Below are 24,751 nucleotides of genomic sequence, written 5' to 3'. Positions count from 1 at the left end.
CTTCGCTTCAGAAAATAATGTTTAACAATAACCAGAGATGCATACTTATGATACAGAGAATCAAACCATGTTTGTATAGGGTGTGGATCGTAAAAACAAATGTGACCCATAACCAGAAATCTGCAATTATTAAACCTATTATTGCATTTTTTAATATTTTTTTTAGTAGTATGATGTTGAAACAACTTTAGTGATCAAAGCTTTATTTATTTAACACTTGAATGGTGAAACTGCTACTCTGAGTAAACACTTAAAAACTTTAAGTATTTCAGCCACATTTCTTGCAACCAGATAAACTTGCATCCAGGTAACTGAAGCTTATCCCTGGGATTATAAAGGATGAGGGAGCAAAGTAATGTCTCATGATCTATGATAAGAGAAAGTTGTGAGAGCACATTCCTCTTTCTAACCAGCAGCATTATCTCCATGCAATTTTCCATCCATGTGAATCTTCCCTTAATCACAAACACCAGCAGTTTATACTAATGATGATTGTAAGGGACTGCTTCTCTAATCTTGGCCGAACGGATGTTTTTCTAATTGTGACCAAACTCATTCGGCCTGAACATGTACATTTAATTGGGAGTCGCAAAGGATTAGAGTCAAAGGAATTTGTTTATTATTGTTTACTGATGGGAAAAAAGTTTCCTAAGTGATTTGGCTCAATTAACATAATACAATTAACAAATTCCAGCAAAAGTCATTTAGGAAACCACAATAGAAGGAGACATCCACTGGGAAAATATGTATTCTTATTTCCAACTGGCTAAATTCTGGCAATGGTGATTTTAGCATTTGAATAACTAAAATGTGTTTAGTCTAATTTTGATTTCATATGGTTCTCTTACCCATTTGATTTTGTTTTTCTTTACTTTCTTAAGGCACGAACAGCGACGTCTTCTATTCATTTGTGGATTCTGCAGACGGTCAATTCTCTATCGATGAGCAGTCTGGCATCATTAGTTTGGAGAAGCCTCTGGACAGGGAGGTGCAAGCCGTTTACATGCTCCGAGCAAGGGCAACCGATTACGGTTCCCCGCGCCGGCTCTCTACTGTCTGCATCGTGTCTGTGTCCGTGCTGGATATCAATGACAACCCTCCGGTCTTTGAGCACAGAGAATACATTGCCACCATTTCTGAGGACGTGGCTGTGGGGACACAGATCGTTCGTGTTTTCGCCGCCAGCAGAGACATTGAAGCAAATGCCGAAATATCCTACGCCATTGTCAGTGGCAACGAGCACGGGAAATTCAGCATCGACTCTGACACAGGTATGTCCCATCTCTAACCGCGTTGCATTGCAGTTGTTAAAAATTGGATGGTATTGACAGTGGAGGGTAATTGCTGCCATAGAGGATCATCTCTGTAACACACACTATTTGATGTGTTTATTTAATTGTCTGCCTCGCCCATTCCTGTAGGTGACATCTTTGTGATTGAGAGTCTGGATTATGAATCTTCCCATGAGTACTACCTCACAGTTGAAGCCACTGATGGAGGCACACCATCTCTCAGTGATATGGCCACAGTGAATATCAACTTGACAGATATCAATGACAACAGTCCAACCTTCAGCCAGGAGGTCTACGCTGCAGTCATCAGTGAAGATGCTGAACTGGGGAAAATTGTGATTGCTGTACGCGCTTTCTTGTTTCTATAGAATCGCTGAAACTCATTAATCTTGTTGTTAATAAGTAAAGTACATCATTTAGTTTGTTTCCATTTAATGTTATTTTTAATTAGAATGCATTTGGCAAAAAAAAAAAAAAAACATTTTAAATCTGGATTAGGCCCCTTAAGGTTTATTTGAAATAGGAAGTTAATTTATGATTCCCTTCTAAACAAGGCTGAATATAAATTACCTATCAAGAAATTAGATTTTAATATCTGTTTGAACCAGCCTACTGAATTCACAACAAGCAGTAATTTCCCTGGGGAACATAGTCAATATTTACTGGAACTGGAGCTGTGTCTGCCATTAAGAACTATTTATTAAAACAGGTGCAAGTTGTCCTCTGGGTTGATTATGAAATGGTTGTGTCATCACTTTAGGTCATGGCAGATGATACTGATGGCCCCTCTAACAGCCACATCCACTATTCAATTGTCAATGGGAATCAGGGCAGCCCATTCACGATTGATTCCCTCAAAGGCGAGGTCAAAGTTGCCCGACGATTAGACCGAGAAAAGGTGGGTACAATGTCAACAAAAAACCATTACAACTTGCAGAGGTAACCCTCTTCTCTGCTTACTGAGGGGTTTCCAAACTTGAATAGGTACTGCCTGAGAGTTTTCATTCATGCTACTGTCTGTTATGTACAAAGCTGAAACAAAATTTGTAAAATACTCCCCTTTTTTGTCAATTGTTTGATTTACAGATATCTGGATATACACTTACCGTGCTTGCCTTAGACAATGGAAATCCTCCTCGGTCCAGCACATCTACTATCAACATAGATGTCTCTGATGTGAATGATAATGCTCCCGTATTCTCACAGGCCAACTATAGTGTCATCATCCAGGTAACACAGCTGGCATTAATGGCGAAAAAATAAATACAAAATGATATCCCTCTTGTCAGTTTTAGAAAATGAACAACTTTGCCAGATGGTGGATTTTTGATTCAAGCTCTTTGTTCCTAAAGAGTCTGTCATATTTGTATGATGTCTCACTAAAATATTTTGTGAATGTCCTGTTTGTGTTTCAGGAGAACAGACCTGTTGGTGCCAGTGTGCTCCAGTTATTAGTGGCGGATAAAGATGCTTCTCACAATGGGCCTCCATTCTCCTTCACAATTATTAGTGGAAATGAAGGAAATGCTTTTGAGATCAACCAGCAGGGGGTGGTTACAGCTTCAGGACCACTGAACCGTGCAATAAAGGACCACTATGTACTTCATGCTCAGGTGTGACAAATAGCCTTCCACCGTATTCAATGAACAGTTTATACAATGCAGTAAGCTGTTATAGCTTAATTCTGCGGACTTAGTTTGGAAAACACTGTGGAATAATCTATCCAAAAAAACACATTCCTGCCCTTCAGAAAGCTGTAAACATTTGGCTTTTGATGGTTAAGCAGTGCTTGTGGGGTCATCCTGATTTTCAGATTATGTAAAATTGAATTAGTAACAGGCATTTCTGTATGAATCTAATGAAAATGAAATGATCCGTACAAACACAAGGGGCTGCATACCTTGTTAAGCATTAAAAGCTTGCCAGAACACAAGATTGCAGACTCTAAATTTTTTGGGCTGTAAACAGCGCAGTGCTGTCTTATGCAATTAATGTGACCGTTCATTTCTTTCCAAAACATGGATTTTACAGTGCTATGTCTCTTGTGATAAGATTATTAACGAAAAAGTACAAAATTCTAAAGTGCTGATTTCCAAATTGAGTATGTTTTAGGATTGCGTTACATGAAATCAATCTGATGGCAGTATAATGTACAGCTGTAAATACTGTTTTTATTTTTGTAATAATAACTGGAAACATGGAAAAGGTCTCTCCATTAAATCTTGAAATATAATAAAAGCTGCAAAAGGCAATGCTTAAAGCGCCCTCTTCTGTTGGAAAATCATTAAGCATCCCTGGAGTGTTTTTTTTTTTTTTTTTAAACAGTATGCATTTAATGTCACTTCAAAATCTTACAAAATTAATCTGAAAACAGTCTTTTGGTATATTAACCCACTACTGTGAAATGTACTAATTCAAACCAGAATAATACTGTCATTCTATAAAAATGTGCTTTGTGAAATGCTTTAGATATGCAGGATAGTTGAAGTGATAATGGAGAGGAAGGTTGCTTTATGTTAAGTAAAGCAGATTACTGACACACTTGAAAAGATACATTTTAATTAACACTGGAATACTTGAATGTTTCTATTCTTAGGTGGCTGACAGTGGGAAACCTCAACTGCTTTCATCCACATTCATCAGCATCAAAGTTATTGAAGAAAGCATTTACCCTCCAGCTATCCTTCCACTAGAAATCTTCATAGCCACCCACGGAGAAGAGTACTCTGGTGGTGTCCTTGGAAAGATCCACGCTACAGATCAGGATATTTATGACACACTGACATACAGCCTGGTTTCGCAATCTGGCAATCTATTCTTGGTCTCCAGCACAGACGGGAAACTCATCGCACGCAAGGGCCTGGACGTCGGGCACTATCCCCTTAACGTCACCGTCACCGATGGCAGGTTTACTGTAGCTTCAGACATCAATGTTCATGTGAGACAGGTCACTCAGCAAATGCTTAACAACTCCATAGCCATCAGGTTTGCCAATATTGCCCCTGAAGAGTTCATCGGGGACTACTGGCGGAACTTCCAGAGGGCTCTGAGGAACATTGCCGGAGTGAGAAGAACTGACATTCAGGTTGTCAGCCTTCAACCGTCGGAGCCTCCCTCCCATCTGGACGTGCTCCTTGTCGTGGAGAAATCGGGCAGCCCGTACCATTCCCACGAGGTGCTGTTCCGCAAGCTCAACACCTCTGTTGCAGTGATCGAGGAGATGACGGGCGTACGAATTGTCAAAGTCATTAAAAAGCTTTGCTCCGGGCTCGACTGCCCTCTGCGATTCTGCGATGAAATAATTAGTCTGGACAAGAATGTCATGTCAACCTACAGCACTGCCCGGCTGAGTTTCGTTACCCCTCGGCACCAGAGATCCGCAGTGTGTCTCTGTAAAGGTAAGCTGGTGTCAGAAAAGTGCATTTTTTTTTATTTCATTAATGTTGATAAGTACAATGTATTATGTTTTATTTTTGTTTTTAATTTTGAAGGTGGGAAATGCACCGTGGATAGCAAGCTCTGTGAAGGTAATCCTTGTCCTGAAGGTACCGATTGTGTGGCTGACCAGAAAGAAGGGAAATACAGCTGTGTGTGTCCAGATGGTAAAAATGGAAAATGCATAGGTACAAAAAGAAACACTCAAACTATGATCATTACTAGTGTTTGCTAGGATGAATTACTTTATTTCTCCCTAAAGGGTTTCACTCTTCTCTCTGTCTGTCTCTGAAAATGTTGTTAGTGACAGCAATAAAGCTTTACATTGTGGTTTCCTTCCTGCAATTCAACTCTTGCCACATACTATGAAAGCTGACATAAACTGATGCAAACACTGGCTTCTGCTTGTATTTCCTTTTCCCCCATAGCTGTACTTGGATGACATTATATCTACTCATTTTTAAGATGTTCAGTGCAGCTGTCAGTGCACAATGATTTTCTCTCACTTTTATGTGTTTGGGAACCTGCCCCCTTCACATTGAAGCAGGAGGCCACAGAATCAAAGTAGTGTCCTTTCTTGCCGACTTAACCCTTTTGATGTGTCCTTCCCTTTATCTTCTTTAGGGGGTCCTTCATTGACATTCAGTGGGAACAGCTATGTGAAATACCGTCTCATGGAGAGTGAAAACAAAGAGGAAATGAAACTCTCCCTGAAGCTAAGAACATACTCAAGCCATGCTACTGTTATGTATGCCAAAGGAACAGACTACAGCATTCTAGAGGTATGTGATGCACTTACTATAATAGGATACTTGTGTTATAGATACTTAAGCAGTATATATAAAAGTAAACATTCTGATGTTTCATTCTAATGCTATTTCCTCCCAAAAGCATCTGCCAGGGGGAATTCCTTATTTTAGTTCAATTTATTTTAAGGAAGCTTTAAGTCTCCCTTGACAGGGACCAGTTTTGAACTTGAATGGAATGGAATTTATTTATGTATTTTTTTCTTTCAGATCAGCAATGGTAGATTGCAGTACAAATTTGACTGTGGCAGCGGTCCAGGGATTGTGTCAGTGCACAGCATCCAGGTCAATGACGGAGAGTGGCACTCGGTGTCTCTGGAAGTAGATGGGAATTATGCAAAGCTAGTGCTAGACAAGGTTCACACTGCCTCTGGAACCGCCCCTGGCACACTGCGCACCCTCAACTTAGACAATAACATATTCTTTGGGGGACATGTCCGCCAGCATGGCTCCAGGCATGGCAGGAGTCCACCTGTCAGTAATGGCCTCAGGGGCTGCATGGAGTCCATCGTCCTGAATGGTCAAGAGCTGCCTCTGAGCAGCAAAGCGAGAGCCTATGCTGTGATGGAGGAGATGGTGGATGTTGTGCCTGGCTGTGCCATGGTTCCTGCAGAAGGCTGTTCAAGTAACCCCTGCACTAATGGTGGTATCTGCTCTTCACTGCCAAATGGAGGTGGGCTTAGCTTTATATTTCACCCTTTATGTTGTATCCAAACAATCCATCGTGAAGAACATACTGTTAATTTATCACCTACCTTTAAAGTGTTACATTTGCCCCTTTGTTTACTTATATATTACTAATTTGATTTTAAATTTTCAGGTTATTTCTGCAAATGCAGTGCCTTATTTATGGGGACACACTGTGAAATCAGCACAAGTGCTTGCGCTTCCAACCCTTGTCTTTATGGAGGAACATGTATTCCTGTCAGTGACGACTTTGTATGCCAGTGTAGAGGACAATACTCCGGACAAAGGTAATGCTTGATGTCTCTACTTTTCCATTTTGTTTTGGAGAAACATTGCACATCATTTAAACTAGGATATAGTTTTAGACTGAGGTGGGAAAGAATACCGTATGAGGGTGTTTTATTATGATATACTGCCCGATTACTTCAAGTAAGAGCTTATTGATTAACAATGAATCTACAACTTGAATACTTAATGTATTGTTTTCAAAACTAGATTCAGGATTGCATGTTAAATTTTGTATAAACTGTCCTGTATTTCTAACTGAATCATGTTACTGTCCATATCTCCAGATGCCAGCTTGGTCCTTACTGTAAAGATAATCCTTGCAAAAACAGTGGCAAATGTATTGACAGTCTTGATGGTCCTGTTTGTGAGTGCGAGTCAGGATTCCACGGGGAGAGGTTTGTATTTGTCTGCCTTTTACATATATATCACCTGCTCTCACACAACTTTTCTTTCTCATTCTGAGCAAAACTTCAAGTCTTTATTCGTTTTTTCCTTTCATCTTTTACAGGTGCATAAGTGACATTGATGAATGCGTTAAAAACCCTTGCTCAAATGGAGGCCTGTGCGAAAACACCTATGGCTCTTACCATTGTAACTGCAGCCAGGGATATGGTGGAAATCTCTGCGATAAGATTGCATTAGTCAGAAACGAGTTTGTTTCAACATCATGGAATATTGGACTAGAAGAGGTTATAGGAATTGTAGTTTTTGTAGTCAGCATTTTCTTCATAGTCCTACTGTTTGTCGTCTTTCGCAAGAGAGTGTGTAAGGCACGGAAATCGAAGTCAGAAGATGACGATAAACATTCGGGTGCCACCAACTCCTTCTTGCAGAGGCCGTACTTTGATTCCAAACTGAGCAAGAACATTTATTCGGATGTTCCTCCCCAAGTGCCCGTGAGGCCCATCTCATACACTCCCAGCATACCCAGCGACTCCAGAAACAACCTGGACAGGAATTCCTTTGAAGGATCTGCAATACCAGAACACCCAGAATTCAGTACCTTTAACCCTGACTCCATGCATGGCCACAGAAAGACAGTGGCTGTCTGCAGTGTGGCTCCAAATCTGCCTCCTCCTCCGCCTTCCAACTCCCCATCAGATAGCGACTCCATACAGAAACCCAGCTGGGACTATGACTATGACAGTGAGTACATTGGTTTAATTTTGTTTTGTATGTATCCGCACATAAATACATGTACAAAGACATGATAGCCAAAGGAATGCAGTTTCCAGTGCAGTGAGAGGAGTTGATCAAAGCTTGTCTTGCTGTTTTAATTTTTTCTGGTTCATCTCAAAGTTGTTCTGTGGGATTAAGGTTTACAGTCCAAACAGGCCTTGAAATGTGTGTAATTCTGATCCACTGTGCTACACTTCCATGTTTGGTAGATGTATTGACCATCACCATGATTATCCATCAATGCTGGTAGTACAATGTGGTCCAGAATGTTTAAACACGTAGTGGCATACAACCTTGGGTACAGTCCATTAAGAGCAGGTGGCCCGGCTTGTTCCTTTTGCTGTTTTGTGTATGTGTATATAGATATACACTTTGAAGTTTTCATCTTTAATCAATCAAGTTTTGAGAGGGGTCAAGAAGGCATTCTGATTTATGCTTGAATCACCAGAACGTTATGTCTGGTGATTAGACTAATTGCTGTCTTATTCTATTACCAATGTACTGTATGACTGATGTCGCTTCCTTTAGCTCTTTAAGTAGCTTAACCAAAATGGACACATCAAAGCAACAGACACCGCTAAACTCCAATTTAACATGACAAGAACAAATATAGAAAGCCAAAACCATGGTTACTTTAGAGTAAAACCTCTTTAAATCCTAGCAATTTATTTTGTAAAGATTTATTTATTTTTATATCCCAATGTATTACTGTAATTATGGGTTTTAATGGTAGTATGATCTAGATTGCTAATATTCAATACATTTTTTTTATTTTTTTTTAGCTTGTTCTTTATAATAGAAAGTCAGGATGCAAATGGGGTTATGGAATTCCTATTTGGCTTATCCTACTTTGGCACACACAAAGTGGTGAAAAGGAACAATCTGTCTAACATGCCATGTTTTAGTATGCTCTGTGTGTGCCTGCCAGTCAACTATGTCAGCACAGTTGACAAGTTGGGTTGAATACCACTTGGCAGTTTCAAGATACTGTATCATATGCTTGCAGTATGAAATGTAAATATTTTTTGGCTTGTCTTTTCTAGCAAAAGTTGTCGATCTTGATCCCTGCTTGTCAAAGAAACCAATAGAGGACAGCGCTTGTCACCCGTACAACACCCGCGGGAGCATGTCTGAGGTCCACTCTCTCAGCTCTTTTCAGTCAGAATCCTGTGATGACAATGGTATGTATGCAGTCATTCTCTAAATTAGATGAAAGGACATATTTAACTTTTTTCCCAGGGTTAAATGTACCGCAGTAAAGCTCCTGTACATTATTTCTCAAAAGGCTCAGGTGGTTTTCTAATATCACTTTAACATCAGACAGTTTGAAAGCAATTTGTAAAAGATACAAATATGCTCACATTGTCGGTGCTAAATATGGAATTATATGCAAGTAAAATCCTTTTTCTTTTTCAGTGAATACCATGTGTAGCAACTGTTGTTCTGTCTGCAAGAGACATCTGTACATCTTAACCTTTTCCTTTCGACTTGACATTCTCTCTCTCTCCTTAAGCTTCAAAACCATGTATCTGTATGTAAGGTTGCTATGGGTCATTTGTTCTTTTTCTTTTCTTTTTTTCCTTTTCTTTACTGCGGCCTTAGCTCCCATATGGATCAAATCTCACCACAGAGCGAGAGCAGCGTTTAACTAGGGGCTGCTTGTAAGTCTGATTCACATCAGTAAGGAAGGAAGTAGCTGAAGAGGCTTTGAGATTCTCCAGTGATAAAACTTCCTAGGTCTTTCTCTGCATTATTCCTTCCTTTGAAAAAAACATGTAATGTATATAATCTTCCTGAAACTTAATTTTGCTCTTAAAGCTTTTTATTCTTAAAGGTATTCTTTTTATCGTGTGTATATATATATACACACGATAAAAAGAATACCTTTAAGAATATATATATATATATATATATATAATTCTGTATTTGATGACTAATCCAAACCACAAACAGATGCTTAAAGAACATGTTGTGCGGTTTTAAAAGTTATAGTTAACAGTCTCAGTAGTGTCTCAGCTGATCAGTCCTCCACTTGACAAGAGAGAGCAGTTGTTTAAACCGTCAGAATTCACCAGGGTGTCCTTGGCATCATAACATCAATGTATGGATGTTACCAGGCCATGGCTTAGCAGCACACATGGACGTATGTCAGCTGCATAGCTCCTGGGTTGAACACAGGAGTTGTGCCGTCCATCCAAGTTGATTAATATTCCCCAATTCTAAATTGGGGCGTCCCCAGATACTGCCACTGCAGCTGTTAAGTAAAATATGTATAATTTTCTTTCCATAGTTATTTTTTTATAGTAAAAAGCTGAAATCCATCTGTTCATTTTTTTAAATGTCTCCCCTCTCTGGTATGCCTGTTAAAGTAAGACTATAATTTTTGTTTGTTTTTGACTGTTCCCTGTGATATGGAAATGGATCGACAGTAAATTATCAGGAGGTTTAATATGGAAAGAAAATGTACAAATGTTACTTAAACAATTTTGTCATCTTTGTGGTCCTAAAGTACCTGCATACCATATGTGCTCTAATTGGTCGCTCATTAGTATATAATATCCTTATTATAAGCACTATTAATACCATAGTGATTTAAAAACGCAATCACCCACTTTACTTTGAATACCTCTTAATTATTTGTAATCTTAATACTATTGAATCCACTACAAAATAATCAGTGTAATTTATATACTGTATGTATATATGCATATTTTTTATATATAAATGCAGAGAATATCCTTTTTTTTATCCTGGAGAATGTCACCGGTTCTTCCTTCCTTACTGTAAATGGTATCATGAGCATCTCCATGCTGTACAAGTTGATGTTCCAGAAAAATCCTCATCGTATGTTTTAGTTTGTGTTGTGATGAGCTGTGAAAACCCAGACATTTCGTAAAGACTCCCTTTTAGTGTTCATAGATAAACCTGATAATCCCCCCCCAAACATCTGCCAGTGAGGCAGAGAGAGACGTATATATTTTAGTTAATCTGTTTTTGTTTTGTATTGAAGCAATTTGTACTAATGATAGACTTTTTATTTTTTATTTTCCATTTGCTCCTTCCCTACCTTTTTTACAAGCCTCCATAGTGACTGTAATACACCTTGTCAATTCTGTTGTTGACTCGGTGGAAAAAGAAGGTATTCTTTTTACCTAATACGTAGTAGTCTGTGGTCTTCTGTGTGTAGTGCTGTCTTTAGTATTGTGTCATAGTCAAAACTTCACAGATGCCGTTTACTTATTTGGAAGAGTTTTATGTTAAGGATCGTCCTGTTAATTCCTTTGGCATGTTTGACTCATAATGAAAGGTAAAGTTTGAATTTTTCAATTTAAATTCAAATACAATCCTTCCTCATTATACCGGCCAAACTATCCCAGACCTAAAAGAGGCTATAGGCAGAGCAGGATTAAGAAGGTGGCTGTATAACATATATGATATAATGGAAACGGAAACAAAAAAGTGTACTGTCCTCCAGCTAAAATGTAAACAGCTATGTGTCTAACTGAGTAAACGGCATCACCCCATTCTCCTTGATTTAAGTGTGACAATCTTTACTTAGGTAGTCTCTTATTTATTCCTGTCCTATCCCTCATTACCTTTTGATTCTAAACTTGAAATGTTTTCTTCTCTTCTCCTCTCTTTGCCATCTAAAGAGTCTTTTGCGGCTCATGACCTCAAGAATCCAAGAGGTGACTTTTGCATGAATTTCTGTGTTTGCTTGATTGTGATTTACTCACCTTTCAATTTAACACGGGCTTCACGCTTCCTGTAGCAAATAAAACAACTTGGATTAAACACAGGTCACTGTATGTTATCATTTCAAGTAATTCAATTCCATGTTAACATGTATTTCACAGTGAATTGACATTTGTCAGATAGGCCCTTCATATTTAACAAACCCTTGTGTGAATACAATCCTAACATGTCTGATCTAACCATTGATAAGACATGATTTATAACATTTAAGTCTTCAAACCACTTTATAAGGTCACCTCCAAGCAGCAGTTAATGAAAAACAATTTGATTTCCTCCATAAATATTCTATTGTGTCGTCTGCCAGTTTTGTTTTTGAAACGTGTGTATAGGAAGTGGATTTGTTTTGCTGTTGAGTTTGAACTAATGCAGCTTAATATGTTGGTGTGACATTGACTTGCATGATTGTGTTTATCCATTCCTCCACTCGACTCACAAACTTTTTCCCCCCATATCAGTGTGCAAACCCCCCACACACATGCACACTCGCACTCAAAAAAAAATAAAAAAATAAAAATACAAGCTGATATCTAACAATTGTCTTGCATTGGGCAGGTTACCACTGGGACACATCAGATTGGATGCCAAGTGTCCAACTTCCTGGAATCCAGGAGTTCCCGCAGTTTGAGGTTGTGGAGACCCCAGCCCCCTTGTACAATGATCCCAACGTAATTGACACCGACTACTACCCAGGAGGCTATGACATCGAGAGCGACTTCCCTCCACCACCAGACGATTTCCCTGTTCACGAAGAACTGCCTCCCCTCCCGGGATACACCGACCAGTTTGATCAGTCCGTACAGCCTCCCAGGGATCTGCCCCCCACAGCGAGTCCCGGCTCATCTTCACGGAGCAGACCGCAGCATTACACCCTCAACCAGTACCTTCCGCACCACCACTACCCTGCTGACTTGCCGGAACCGCAAGGCCCCGACATTGGGCCCAGTGGTTACAGGGTAGCGTTCCCTCCATACTGTCTGGGCTACAGCGGGGACTTCGAGGTTCCCCACGCCGACGCCATGTCAATGTCTCTGTACACATCCACGGCCTCGTGCTCCGACATGTCGGCGTGCTGCGAGGAGTCCGAGGTCATGCTCAGCGACTATGAAAGTGGGGATGAAGGCCACTTTGATGACGTGACCATTCCTCCACTCGACTCCCAGCAGCACACTGAAGTCTGACACTGTATCCAAACTAAAGTGCCTGGACATTAGTTAAAAAAATATATAATAATTAAAACACACACACGCACACACAAATCAAAAGCTGATTCTCATTCCAATCAGAGAGAGTTCAAAACTGTGCTTTCTTCCTTTGCAAAGATTGCCTGTGAGCTGCGCATGTCACATCTCCTGCAGTACTGGAAAATGATTCCCTTTTCTCTGGCTGTGCCAATGGTTTGGTGTTTGTCATCATGCACAGACTTTTGAAGGAACTAGAAAAACAGATGAACTGTGGTGGGAGGAAATTAAATCAACATTTCAAGGTGATATCTGTATTTATATAGTTATAACAATGCAGAGACTAATTTTTTAAAACAAAACAAAAAAATCTCATTCACGTCTATGTAAATTTCAATGTACAGTTTTGATTTCAAGGTTTACTAGGTTTTGTAGATATTTTATGCTTTTTATTTCCAAAACAAATGTAGTGGTGTGACATTATATCAGCCTTACTGTATCTTTATCACTGAGTCTTTTCATAAACATGTAAAACACAAGCTGCTTAGCAAATAGTCTGTGATGTGTATCAGTAACATTTTGCTAATTTTAAGGGTCTTAAATGAGTGACTGCATTTTTTGTTTTTTGTTTGTAAATGGCAACATTTTATTTTTCCACCACAAACATGGGACCCATTATATTTATAGTAAAAAAATCTTCATTGACACAGGTTTTTAGAAGTGTCTTATCTGTGTGAGAGATGCAATGGTCTTGTAAAGGTTTTTATTGGATACTGCCATTAGCTCAGTATTTCCTACTGGCAATAAATTATTAATAAAACATTGTTTGTTTTATTTTAATTTTTTAATTTACTCTTTTCAATTGCAAAACATATTTAAAATTGTTACACAGAACTGGTAAAGTGAATACTTCGATCACTCATGGAAATGGATTAAAAAGAAAAATGTTTACCAAAAACTGCAGTCAGGATGCAGCTATATTTTCACAATAAGGGTGTGTGAACTAAATGTATTGATTGTGCTAACTTATTAGTGTTGGAAGTCACAAAGAAAGCAACAAGAGAAGTAATTATATATAAACTGATACTGTATTCTGTTCAAATACACCAGATTCATTTATTAGAATTTTTTGTTCGTGATTTTTGCTATATTTAATGTACAAACTACATTGACCATTAAAAACCAAAGACGTGCAGTTCTTGTAAAAATGGTCTTTAAAAATGGGTTTATGTATATGCAAATTGCTGAGACATATACAAAACAGATGCGGAGACATAAATTTGACACAAGAAATTGGACTTGATCAATATCCACTCTGATTGTATATATGTATTGTATTTATATATATATATATATATATATATATATATATATATATATATACACACACACACATACAGTGAGGGAAAAAAGTATTTGATCCCCTGCTGATTTTGTACGTTTGCCCACTGACAAAGAAATGATCAGTCTATAATTTTAATGGTAGGTGTATTTTAGCAGTGAGAGACAGAATAACAACAACAAAATCAAGAAAAACGCATTTCAAAAAAGTGATAAATTGATTTGCATGTTAATGAGGGACATAAGTATTTGACCTTGTTGCCAATCACAGAGGTCAGACGTTTCTTGTAGTTGGCCACCAGGTTTGCACACATCTTAGGAGGGATTTTGTCCCACTCCTCTTTGCAGATCCTCTCCAAGTAATTAAGGTTTTGAGGCTGACGTTTGGCAACTCGAACCTTCAGCTCCCTCCACAGATTTTCTATGGGATTAAGGTCTGGAGACTGGCTAGGCCACTCCAGGACCTTAATGTGCTTCTTCTTGAGCCACTCCTTTGTTGCCTTGGCTGTGTGTTTTGGGTCATTGTCATGCTGGAATACCCATCCACGACCCATTTTCAATGCCCTGGCTGAGGGAAGGAGGTTCTCACCCAAGATTTGACGGTACATGGCCCCGTCCATCGTCCCTTTGATGCGGTGCAGTTGTCCTGTCCCCTTAGCAGAAAACACCCCCAAAGCATAATGTTTCCACCTCCATGTTTGATGGTGGGGATGGTGTTCTTGGGGTCATTCCTCCTCCTCCAAACACGGCGAGTTGAGTTGATGCCAAAGAGCTCGATTTTGGTCTCATCTGACCACAACACTTTCACCCAGTTCTCCTCTGAATCATTCAGATGTTCATTGGCAAACTTCAGACCTTGCAGGCGCTGCAGGATTTCAGTCCTTCACGGCGTAGTGTGTTACCAATTGTTTTCTTGGTGACTATGGTCCCAGCTGCCTTGAGATCATTAACAAGATCCTCCCGTGTAGTTCTGGGCTGATTTCTCACCGTTCTCATGATCATTGAAACTCCACGAGGTGAGATCTTGCATGGAGCCCCAGACCGAGGGAGACCGACAGTTATTTTGTGTTTCTTCCATTCGCGAATAATCGCTAACTGTTGTCACCTTCTCACCAAGCTGCTTGGCGATGGTCTTGTAGCCCATTCCAGCCTTGTGTAGGTCTACAATCTTGTCCCGGACATCCTTGGAAAGCTCTTTGGTATTGGCCATGGTGGACAGTTTGGAATCTGATTGATTGATTGCTTCTGTGGACAGGTGTCTTTTATATAGGTAACGAGCTGAGATTAGGAGCACTCCCTTTAAGAGAGTGCTCCTAATCTCAGCTCGTTACCTGTGTAAAAGACACCTGTTAGCCAGAAATCTTGCTGATTGATAGGGGATCAAATACTTATTTCCCTCATTAACATGCAAATCAAATTATAACTTTTTTGAAATGCGTTTTTTTGGATATTTTTGTTGTTATACTGTCTCTCACTGTTAAAATACACCTAGCATTAAAATTATAAGACTGATCATTTCTTTGTCAGTGGGCAAACGTAAAAAATCAGCAGGGGATCAAATACTTTTTTCCCTCACTGTGTATATATATATATATATATATATGTGTGTGTGAACTGTTGCTGCAAGATCATAAGAGAAGATTGACAGATATGAAGAGGGAACTGAGGGAGCTTGTGAAGTTCTTGTGGGCAGGGTTTGGAACAGACCCTCAGTACAACTGGAAGTGTATTTGGGACATGTCACATTCAATCTTCACATACTCCAACTTAATTAAGCTGGTATAGAGTTACTGTGACACATCCACATTAGCTGCCTGCTGTTTAACTCTTGATTTTAGTTTTTAAAATAAGTGCACATATCCTTGGGGCATTTGAATGAACCATAGCCATTATATAATCGTAATTTAATGTTTTTTCTACCATGCAATTAAATGAGGTCTCATATACACTGCTTTTTAAATGATTGTAAGTGATCATGTGGGCTTTGACAAGGTTCTATCTGTGAAGTTTATGGATGTGCCTACATTGGAATAAAGCACTGGACCCACCATTATTTATCATAAAATGGCAAGGGTTAAACCACTTTTTTTTTTTTTTTTTTATTATTATACGAAAACCATCATTCTGCACATCTGAAATAGACAAAACAATGTGACCAGGTATCTAAGATTGGAAGAACATGCACTAAACCACCAGTGAAGGAACACAATTTAAAACATTGGGTCTGTGAATCACATTGCACAATGTGTATGTCCTTGGGAAACGTTGCTATGTTATATATCTTTTTCTATGATCACTTGTCTTTATAAACCTATTGGAGGTCAAAGTTCTATGTAGTTATTTATTAGAGCATATTATGTTTACCCTGATGCAGTATGTTATCAATTACTTGACAGCAGCTTTTGAAGTTTACAGCATATTATGAATCATTAACTCAATACAAAGAAAGGAACATGTATTACTGGCACATCCTATAAGAATTGTATGAACTGCATATTGACTAAAACATTGGTTGTAGTTTAAATAAAAATACTTTTGGATTATTAGCATGTATTTCACTTGTCTACAGATGTTTCAGAAAATGTTGAACACATTTGGTAATCTGTTTTTGCACAATAAATCCTTTCAGAAATGCGAACATTAGCTAATACATGAAACCTGGTTATCACTTGATAGAAATTAGCATGTAAACTGCAGCATTTTGCAAATATTAAAATAGATTAATCCCCCCAAGTGTAACCCTCTGTACGTCTATTAATTCAAGTCTCCCATCTAATCCAACTCAAGTTTTCAAGAGTCTTTTTCAAGGTAACTAATATGTTTACTTTATAAACTTTTACAGCTAAAGCACATTTAGCCAAAAAAACATTGAAGTTTGTCTAGGCATTATGCCAATACATTTCAGGAGGTGAGTTTACCCTTTTGAAATGGAGGAGGGAGCAATACTTCAAACAAAATCAGTTTTTTTACACCACATTCAAACGATTGTAATGTCACCTGCATCGAAGGTCACTCTACCACTTCATCTCACAAGGTTAGTGCTATTCAGATGAAACGCATTCTTATGGAGGAGATAAGCTTTGGCCTGGCCATTCTCTGAGCATGAAAAGCCAACATGTTGTCTGGCTTTTAAAAATGTATTTTATTTAGATCTTATTGTGTCTGAATTCTCTACATGCAATGTCTGGAAAAACTGGAAATGATTGAATAAGGACTTCAAATAGATGTTGAACTGTATTTGTGGTTATTATTTTCAACAGTATTTGTTTTACACTCCCATTGTTAATTGTAGCTGTGGGAATGGTATTTGTGCTGATCAAGTGAATTATATCAAACTTAAATTTTAAGGGAAAGAGAAAATGGAAGATTCAACCACATCAATTAATTACAGCTGTTCCTGGTGAATTTGTTAGGAGAATGATCCTACGCCATATTCATGAAATGTAATCATCAGGTTAAGTTGACGACCCTTTTTAAGATTAATAACAAACACTCAAAAGGTCAAAAATACAAAAGAAAAATCTAATTAGGTTTTGCTAACTTGAAGCACTCTATTTCCCCACTTCTGTGTTTCCTCATTAGGGAAAAACATGTGTTAACTTGGTACAATAGTACAATCTTAATGGATTTTCACCCTGTGTTTGTTCTTTGTAGAAACTGTTTATGTCTCTACTATGTATATGTGTTGTTATGTATGTGTACACAGAGACACGTGATAGCTACTGTAGCATGTGCAGGTCTCAGCCCCCACTCGGATTTGAACCGCCCCGTCTCAAGCACAATCCAAGAGCTCCGCACCACCTGAGTGACATCTCTGCATTGGAGAGATCCAACAAAAACAGGCTGGAGTAGCACAGTCTGGAGGAGGAGTCATATCTCTAATGATCCAGAAAGGGGCAGAAGATTTCTATGTAGACAGGTGTTGAAAAAAGCAAATGTAGAACTATAATCCAACTATTCTGTAGAGCGTGGCAGCAGACAACACTAAAATGGAAAAGTTTTCTTGTTTTCCTGTCATCGAATTCTCTCTAAACATAATGTTCCACAATTATTAGTTTGTAAAAGGAAATATCATGTGCACAACATTGCAAATAGTTTGGAAAGTGGTATATGCATTTATTGTGAACAATGTATTCACAGATGTACCGCTGAGCTTCACCACATTAGCCATGTATCGCTTTTTTATATGGTCATAATGAAGATGCAATGAGGAACATTTGTGGCCCTATGACTGAAAAGGTTAAGTGTAGCTCAGGAAGTTTATAGGCTGTTGTCTGTCATCGCCCTCATCCTCGCCCTCGTGGTGATGATTATGCTGCCTTTATTTCTTGGTTCACTTCACAAATCTATACTAACCATGAATCTTGGACCAAAAATCTGATTAGATTCTGAGTCTGAAAGGTTAACAACTGAAACCGAAGACTGACTTTTTTTTTTACAATGTAATCAAATAAAGCCTTGAGGCATTAAGACCACTGAAATAAAGACACAACAATAAAATATTTTCCTCTAGTGTCAATTCTGTGTTCAAAGCTATTATTGATGTTTCCATGAACCCCAAGCAATAGCATTAATATATCAGCCATCAGGGTGTACTTAAGAATCTGGTCTAGAGTATTTTTTCGCAAGTCAATTTTGGATGATTTATGAACATGCAAACGTATGTGTTTGAAGCAGAACACTCCAATTGTGCACTGAACACAGCCATTCTTACATCACCGCCTGATCTCCAGTCTTCTGACTCCTGTGGTCGACTGATGTTTTGATGCGATATTATAAATCCTTCAAAACTGAGCTTCTGAATGGAAAATTGTGAGGAGATATCTGAAAGATAGGTCATAAGTTATCTTAGAAAAGCTGCAATAACATCTTCAATGGCATGATTGTTTTCTAACGTGGAAGTTTTAAAACAACACAAATGTATATACATTGATGATAAATATAAATATAAAGTTCAATATATATCAATACTTCATGTTATTCAATATGAACAAATTATCCTGGAGGTTCTATAGCCCTTATGTATTGAGATTTAAAAAACAATGTAGACATCATTCAATCTATAGAAAGTAAGAATATAAGAAGTATAATAAAAGCAAAATGTGAAATATATTAAATATTATATTACTATGAATATATTTTTCCAAATAGATTTCCAATTAGTATAAAATATTATTTAACATTTTCTCTGTAGTAATGTGCCCGGGTCTAAGATCCTCTTCCAACAATTGTTCCACTGGACCATTCATTACTTTAGGTTGTCTAGTTATTTGAGTGCATAAAGATAACGTTTTACCTCAAAATGTTTCATGGGTTACTGTAAGATGAACACCGTGTATTTTAAGTGACCTGTAATACATTACAGTTTCAATACATCCAGGCCAATACTTTGATTCATTCAGAATTAAAATTAGACAAGAATGTGTCTCTTTGTGTCTCTAGGCCTTGCGTGTTTGCTGAGTTATTTTTTGTTCTTTGCCATTTAGCTTTCAAGATTAACTATTAAATATGAATGTATCTAACTTTTATCATCAGTACTAGAATTTAAACAAACACTTTGAAAATAATGCACCCAATCTTTTGGTTATATATGGAGCTTTGAAGACTTAAATGTAACATAAAAAAACATGTACATTATAGTTTGTCATGACTTACATACACTTTTCTGTTTGTACTGTATTGGTATTTTATAATAGTCTACCTTATTTGCATGCGTTTCTAAATAACATTATCTAAATACAATTACTTTAAAGTTGATCTCATGACCATATGGAGAGTGGTGTTGCTGTAACTACTTCCCTGCTTACTATAGAACCTGGTCAGGACTAACAGCCACAGCTAGAATGTCTAGTGAATACATCCTTGCTACATTTCAATTGCTTAAATACAGGATATATATATATATATATATATATATATTTATTATTATTTTTTTCTTTTTCACATAAATATCCTATATCTACACAGATTCTGCTTCTTTACAACCTTGTGTAGATCAGTAATCGTATTGATGCCTCTATTGTAGTTTGGTCTGATGTTTTTCATGTTCATTTTCAGAAAACAATCTTTATCATTGATTTGTTAAAGTTTTCATGTAAAAGTAAATGTAACACCTTTTCAAATTATTTTCTACAGTTTAATGCAAAAATGGCCTGATAAAGAAGAGCATTTAATGTCATAAAAGCAGATTCTGGATCGGTGAAAACATCTCTTTGAAAAAAAATGCTTAACAATTACTAAAGAAACTTTAAACTGCCATTAAATGTATTTTTCAATTAGCCAGTAAGACTTTTATTGTTAGCTTTATTTATTCTATTTTTCTCTTTGTTTTTGAACTGTATAATAAAGTAGTACATATGGTTCACAAAAACATCAAATATTTGTAATGAACTGCAATATATTTATGGTTCCTAATTCCTTTCATATTCTAAAAATCTGGTGTTACACAATTATGTAAAATAACAGGTACATAATATATTTCTGAATATCTGACTTGATAATATTTTCACAGAACTTATAGCTCACCTCTATTTTCATATTAAAAGCTGTGTACTAATGTCATGTGTCTAGCTAGTTGGAAGCAAAGGGTAGCTAGCATCAATGCCAGTTTCAAGAGGTGTTACATTAACAAAAGAGGAAGTCTGGTGATGTAAAGAATATGTGAACAAAAGCTTCAACCTGCTATAAGGAAGGGTTCTTACACCTAGTTGGAGAGTCATAGTGTCTTCTGGTTTGTGTTTCAAGTGGATCTATTAATTAATTGACCTAGTTATTTTATTGACTGGATGTATATAGCACTATTTAAATGTCTGTTTATTGTTTAAAAGCTTATTTTGATTGAAGGTACACTTGCTGTAACATAATTTGTAGCCTGTAGAGAAGTATTTAATTATTTAATCAGCAAATCAGTCTAATTAAGATACTGGGAGCAGAGCTGGATGAGAGCACTACAATAGCTTTGCTCACAGATTTTCATCATTCAGTTATGCTTCAGTGAGTAGCATGTAGAATCATTGACGATTGTGAAAAAGCCGTCACAAGATGGCGGTGTTTCATAACAATGGCAAGCCAGAGTTTTCCACAAGTGTTGGGAATCTTCAGCTCAAGAAGCAGCAGTAAGAAAAATGAAGCGGTTGAGTAATAACAAAAACAAATGGAACATTTCCTCATGAAACTGAAGCCTGATGTACTATGTAATGTGATGTACTACAACTACATTGCCTATATTTGATGACAAATATTGAACCAACACCACATGATTTTTAAATTAAGATTTTCCCTATGAGGAAAAACAGAAACAGTTGGATTTTTATCAATATCTTATACAGTACACAGGGTACCTGGAGTGATTGTCATGTTATGACTGAATATTAGATGCATTGTAAATCATCATCCATGCTCAGGCATTTCAGAAGTGGCATCTCCTGTTGGGACGTGGTGTATCAAATTAGGCCTTTAAATCCCTTGATTAAACATGACATTTAAAATATTGCATTTGTTTTGCCTAGAGAGTGCTTTAAATCAGTTTAGAGGGGCACTCAGGTTATGTATTCATATACAGTACAGCATTCTTAAAATTATGCATTATTAAGATTGTACTCATTTTCAACATGGAAATATCTGCTTGGGTGTAGTGTAAACATTTTCAGTAAACAAATATATATATATATACAAGGAATAAGGTATTTTTTCATGTCTGTATTAGTTTCCTGTATTAAATTAACTTACATCCCTCTGCTGAATTATGTTAGTTTGTTGTTGTTTTCATCATTATTTGTATTACATTAGTATTTCTTAAATATATATATTATGCACTGTGCACCAGGGGCGATTCTAGGATTTTGGAAATGGTGTGGGGGGGATAAGGGGGGCATGATTATTACAGAGGGGCCGACATCTCCTAGGGATGTCCGGGATCATGTTCCCCCAGGCAGATATTTTTGTAAAATGGCTTTTAAAAACATAGTTTGTAAGCTAAGATTGAAGCACATTACAAGGATAAGCTGGGCAATTAATTAAAATCCAGAAACAAATTACCACCATATTTTCTACCATTTGTTAGTAACACAATTGTTTTTTAAATTGACACAATAGACAACATTGATAGATACCTTATTGTCATTAACACAATAGACAATATAGACAACTTCTCCACCCGCCTCACCCCCAAAAGTGCTTCAATATGGATACATGCCTGAGCATAAAGAAAATGCCTGATTGGACACAATGGGTACACAACCCCCCAAAATCACTGGAATGCATCTTTAACACTGTACATTAAGAAGCCCCTTTTTAACCCATTAGCCAAAGTTACTGCTCCACTGATAATGAATTGAGATAACCAGAGCTAGCTAGGGTTAACACATCTGAACTGTCAATAAAGAGGACACTCCACAAGGTTGGGGGTGGCAGTGAGAGGTTGGAGGTGTAAACAACAAAGTGTTATGACCTCAAACAAATATTTACATGCAACAAAATGTCTGAACAAGAAGTGAGGAGTGTAATACATAATCCCTGGACCCTATGTAACATTATATACAGTGCAAATATACAAAGATGTAAAATAAAAAACACCACTTATTTATTCAATGGTTGTATTACAAAAAGATACAAAAATGATTTACCAAGAAAAAAAATGTGTGCTAAAACATAACTTAATCAATAACAATAAATAATAAGAACAATTAGTATTCTTTTTTCCAAAATATATTTGCATGTTTGTTTTAGTTTGTTGAAACATAACGCCATTATATGAAAATACATTTTAACACTATAACAAGGTAATATACAGCACTGTGCAAAACTTTTAGGCAGTCTGTAAAGTAAGAATGTTTTCAAAAATAGACATGTTCATAGATTATATTTATCAATTAACTAAATGCAAAATGAGTGAACAGACAAGAAATCTACATCAAATCATTATTTGGTGTGACCACCCTTCAAAACAGCATAAATTCTTCTAGGTACACTTGCACAAAGTCAGGGATTTTGTAGACATATAGTCAGGTGTATGATTCAACAATTATACCAAACAGGTGCTAATGATCATCAATTCAATATGTAGGTTGAAACACAATCATTAACTGAAACAGAAACAGCTGTGTAGGAGGAATAAAACTGGGTGAGGAACAGTCAAACTCAGCTAACAAGGGGAGGTTGCTGAAGACAGTTTACTGTCAAAAGTCATACACCATGGCAAGACTGAGCACAGCAACAAGACACAAGGTAGTTCTACTGCATCCGCAAGGTCTCTCCCAGGCAGACATTTCAAGGCAGACAGGGGTTTCCAGATGTGCTGTCCAAGCTCTTTTGAAGAAGCACAAAGAAACAGGCAATGTTGAGGACCGTAGACGCAGTGGTCGGCCAAGGAAACTTACTGCAGCAGATGAAAGACGCATCATGCTTACTTCCCTTCCCAAACCGGAAGATGTCCAGCAGTGCCATCAGCTCAGAATTGGCAGAAAACAGTGGGACCCTGGTACACTCAACCACTGTCCGGAGAAGTCTGGTTAGAAGTGGCCTTCATGGAAGACTTGCGGCCAAAAAGCCATACCTTCGACGTATTTACAAGGCCAAGCGACTCAACTATGCATGAAAACACAGGAACTGGGGTACAGAAAAATGGCAGCAGGTGCTCTGGACTGATGAGTGACAATTTGAAATATTTGGCTGAAGCAGAAGGCAGTTTGTTCGCCAAAGGGCTGGAGAGTGGTACACGAATGAGTGTCTGCAGGCAACAGTGAAGCATGGATCGAGGTTCCTTGCAAGTTTGGGGCTGCATTTCTGCAAATGGAGTTGGGGATTTGGTCAGAATTAATGGTCTCCTCAATGCTGAGAAGTACAGGCAGATACTTATTCATCAAGCAATACCATCAGGGAGGCATCTGATTGGCCCCAAATGTATTCTGCAGCATGACATCGACCCCAAACATACAGCGAAAGTCATTAAGAACTATCTTCAGCATAAAGAAGAACAAGGAGTCCTGGAAGTGATGGTATGGCCCCGACAGAGCCCTGATCTCAACATCATCGAGTCTGTCTGGGATTACATGAAGAGAGAGAAGCACCTGAGGCTGCCTAAATCCACAGAAGAACTGTGGTTAGTTCTCCAAGATATTTGGGCCAACCTACCTGCCGAGTTCCTTCAAAAACTGTGTGCAAGTGTACCTAGAAGAATTGATGCAGTTTTGAAGGCAAAGGGTGGTCACAGCAAATATTGATTTGATGTAGATGTTTCTTCTGTTTGCTCACTTTGCATTTTGTTAATTGATAAGTATAATCTATTAACATGTCTATTTTTGAAAGCATTCTTATTTTTTAGCATTTTTTCACACCTGCCTAAAACTTTTGCACAGTACCGTAGTACAAATATAAAATTATGAAGAAACAGTCACAACCAGTGGTTAAATTGGGCCGAGGCTCACCAGCCTCCATGATCAGAGGGGTAGGGATTGGAATACGTTTTAGCTTAAAATATATTTAACCAAAACTGAATGAAGCTACGGCGATTACTATCTTTGCTGTGCGCTCCAATGATAAGGCGCGCTCCTAATAAGCGCATAATAAGCACAATTCTGTCCCTCGCTGTGAGACATGCTGATGGTGGGTCACATCAAGCGAATTAACGTTAGAGACTGATGAGAAACACCAGACTGATGATATTAGCTGGCAGGTTTGAAGAGCCGTTATAAATGTTTTGTATAAACTGTATAATGTTTTATATTAATGTTTGAAATACTAATATGTCAACAGAGCCAATTGTATTAATTGTCAAGCAAGCAAATGTTAG

The 24,751-nt window shown here is 37.8% G+C and overlaps 1 protein-coding gene across 7 annotated transcripts in view; it reads left to right on the top strand.

The window, feature by feature from the left end:
* fat1a (FAT atypical cadherin 1a) overlaps nucleotides 1–13,441 on the top strand; it is a 77,103-nt gene extending 63,662 nt beyond the window's left edge. For 2 of the 7 annotated variants that reach the window (XM_066718238.1, XM_066718234.1), the window contains exons 14-29: nucleotides 882–1,271; nucleotides 1,422–1,636; nucleotides 2,053–2,190; nucleotides 2,379–2,522; nucleotides 2,708–2,905; nucleotides 3,889–4,690; nucleotides 4,784–4,915; nucleotides 5,352–5,509; nucleotides 5,744–6,206; nucleotides 6,354–6,507; nucleotides 6,793–6,903; nucleotides 7,017–7,654; nucleotides 8,731–8,868; nucleotides 10,767–10,826; nucleotides 11,341–11,376; nucleotides 11,996–13,441. In XM_066718238.1, coding sequence (XP_066574335.1) covers nucleotides 882–1,271; nucleotides 1,422–1,636; nucleotides 2,053–2,190; nucleotides 2,379–2,522; nucleotides 2,708–2,905; nucleotides 3,889–4,690; nucleotides 4,784–4,915; nucleotides 5,352–5,509; nucleotides 5,744–6,206; nucleotides 6,354–6,507; nucleotides 6,793–6,903; nucleotides 7,017–7,654; nucleotides 8,731–8,868; nucleotides 10,767–10,826; nucleotides 11,341–11,376; nucleotides 11,996–12,621 — 4,403 coding nt within the window. In that variant the 3' untranslated portion in view covers nucleotides 12,622–13,441. Of the gene's footprint in view, nucleotides 1–881; nucleotides 1,272–1,421; nucleotides 1,637–2,052; nucleotides 2,191–2,378; nucleotides 2,523–2,707; nucleotides 2,906–3,888; nucleotides 4,691–4,783; nucleotides 4,916–5,351; nucleotides 5,510–5,743; nucleotides 6,207–6,353; nucleotides 6,508–6,792; nucleotides 6,904–7,016; nucleotides 7,655–8,730; nucleotides 8,869–9,289; nucleotides 9,349–10,766; nucleotides 10,827–11,340; nucleotides 11,377–11,995 lie in introns of those variants that run through there. The other 5 variants (XM_066718239.1, XM_066718236.1, XM_066718235.1 and 2 more) reach the window with 5 other exon arrangements.
* Nucleotides 13,442–24,751: the final 11,310 nt, after the last annotated feature.

The sequence above is a fragment of the Amia ocellicauda genome, chromosome 12 (assembly GCF_036373705.1).
Source record: "Amia ocellicauda isolate fAmiCal2 chromosome 12, fAmiCal2.hap1, whole genome shotgun sequence".
NCBI classification, from domain to species: domain Eukaryota; kingdom Metazoa; phylum Chordata; class Actinopteri; order Amiiformes; family Amiidae; genus Amia; species Amia ocellicauda.
This window is presented reverse-complemented; position numbering and strand designations above follow the sequence as displayed.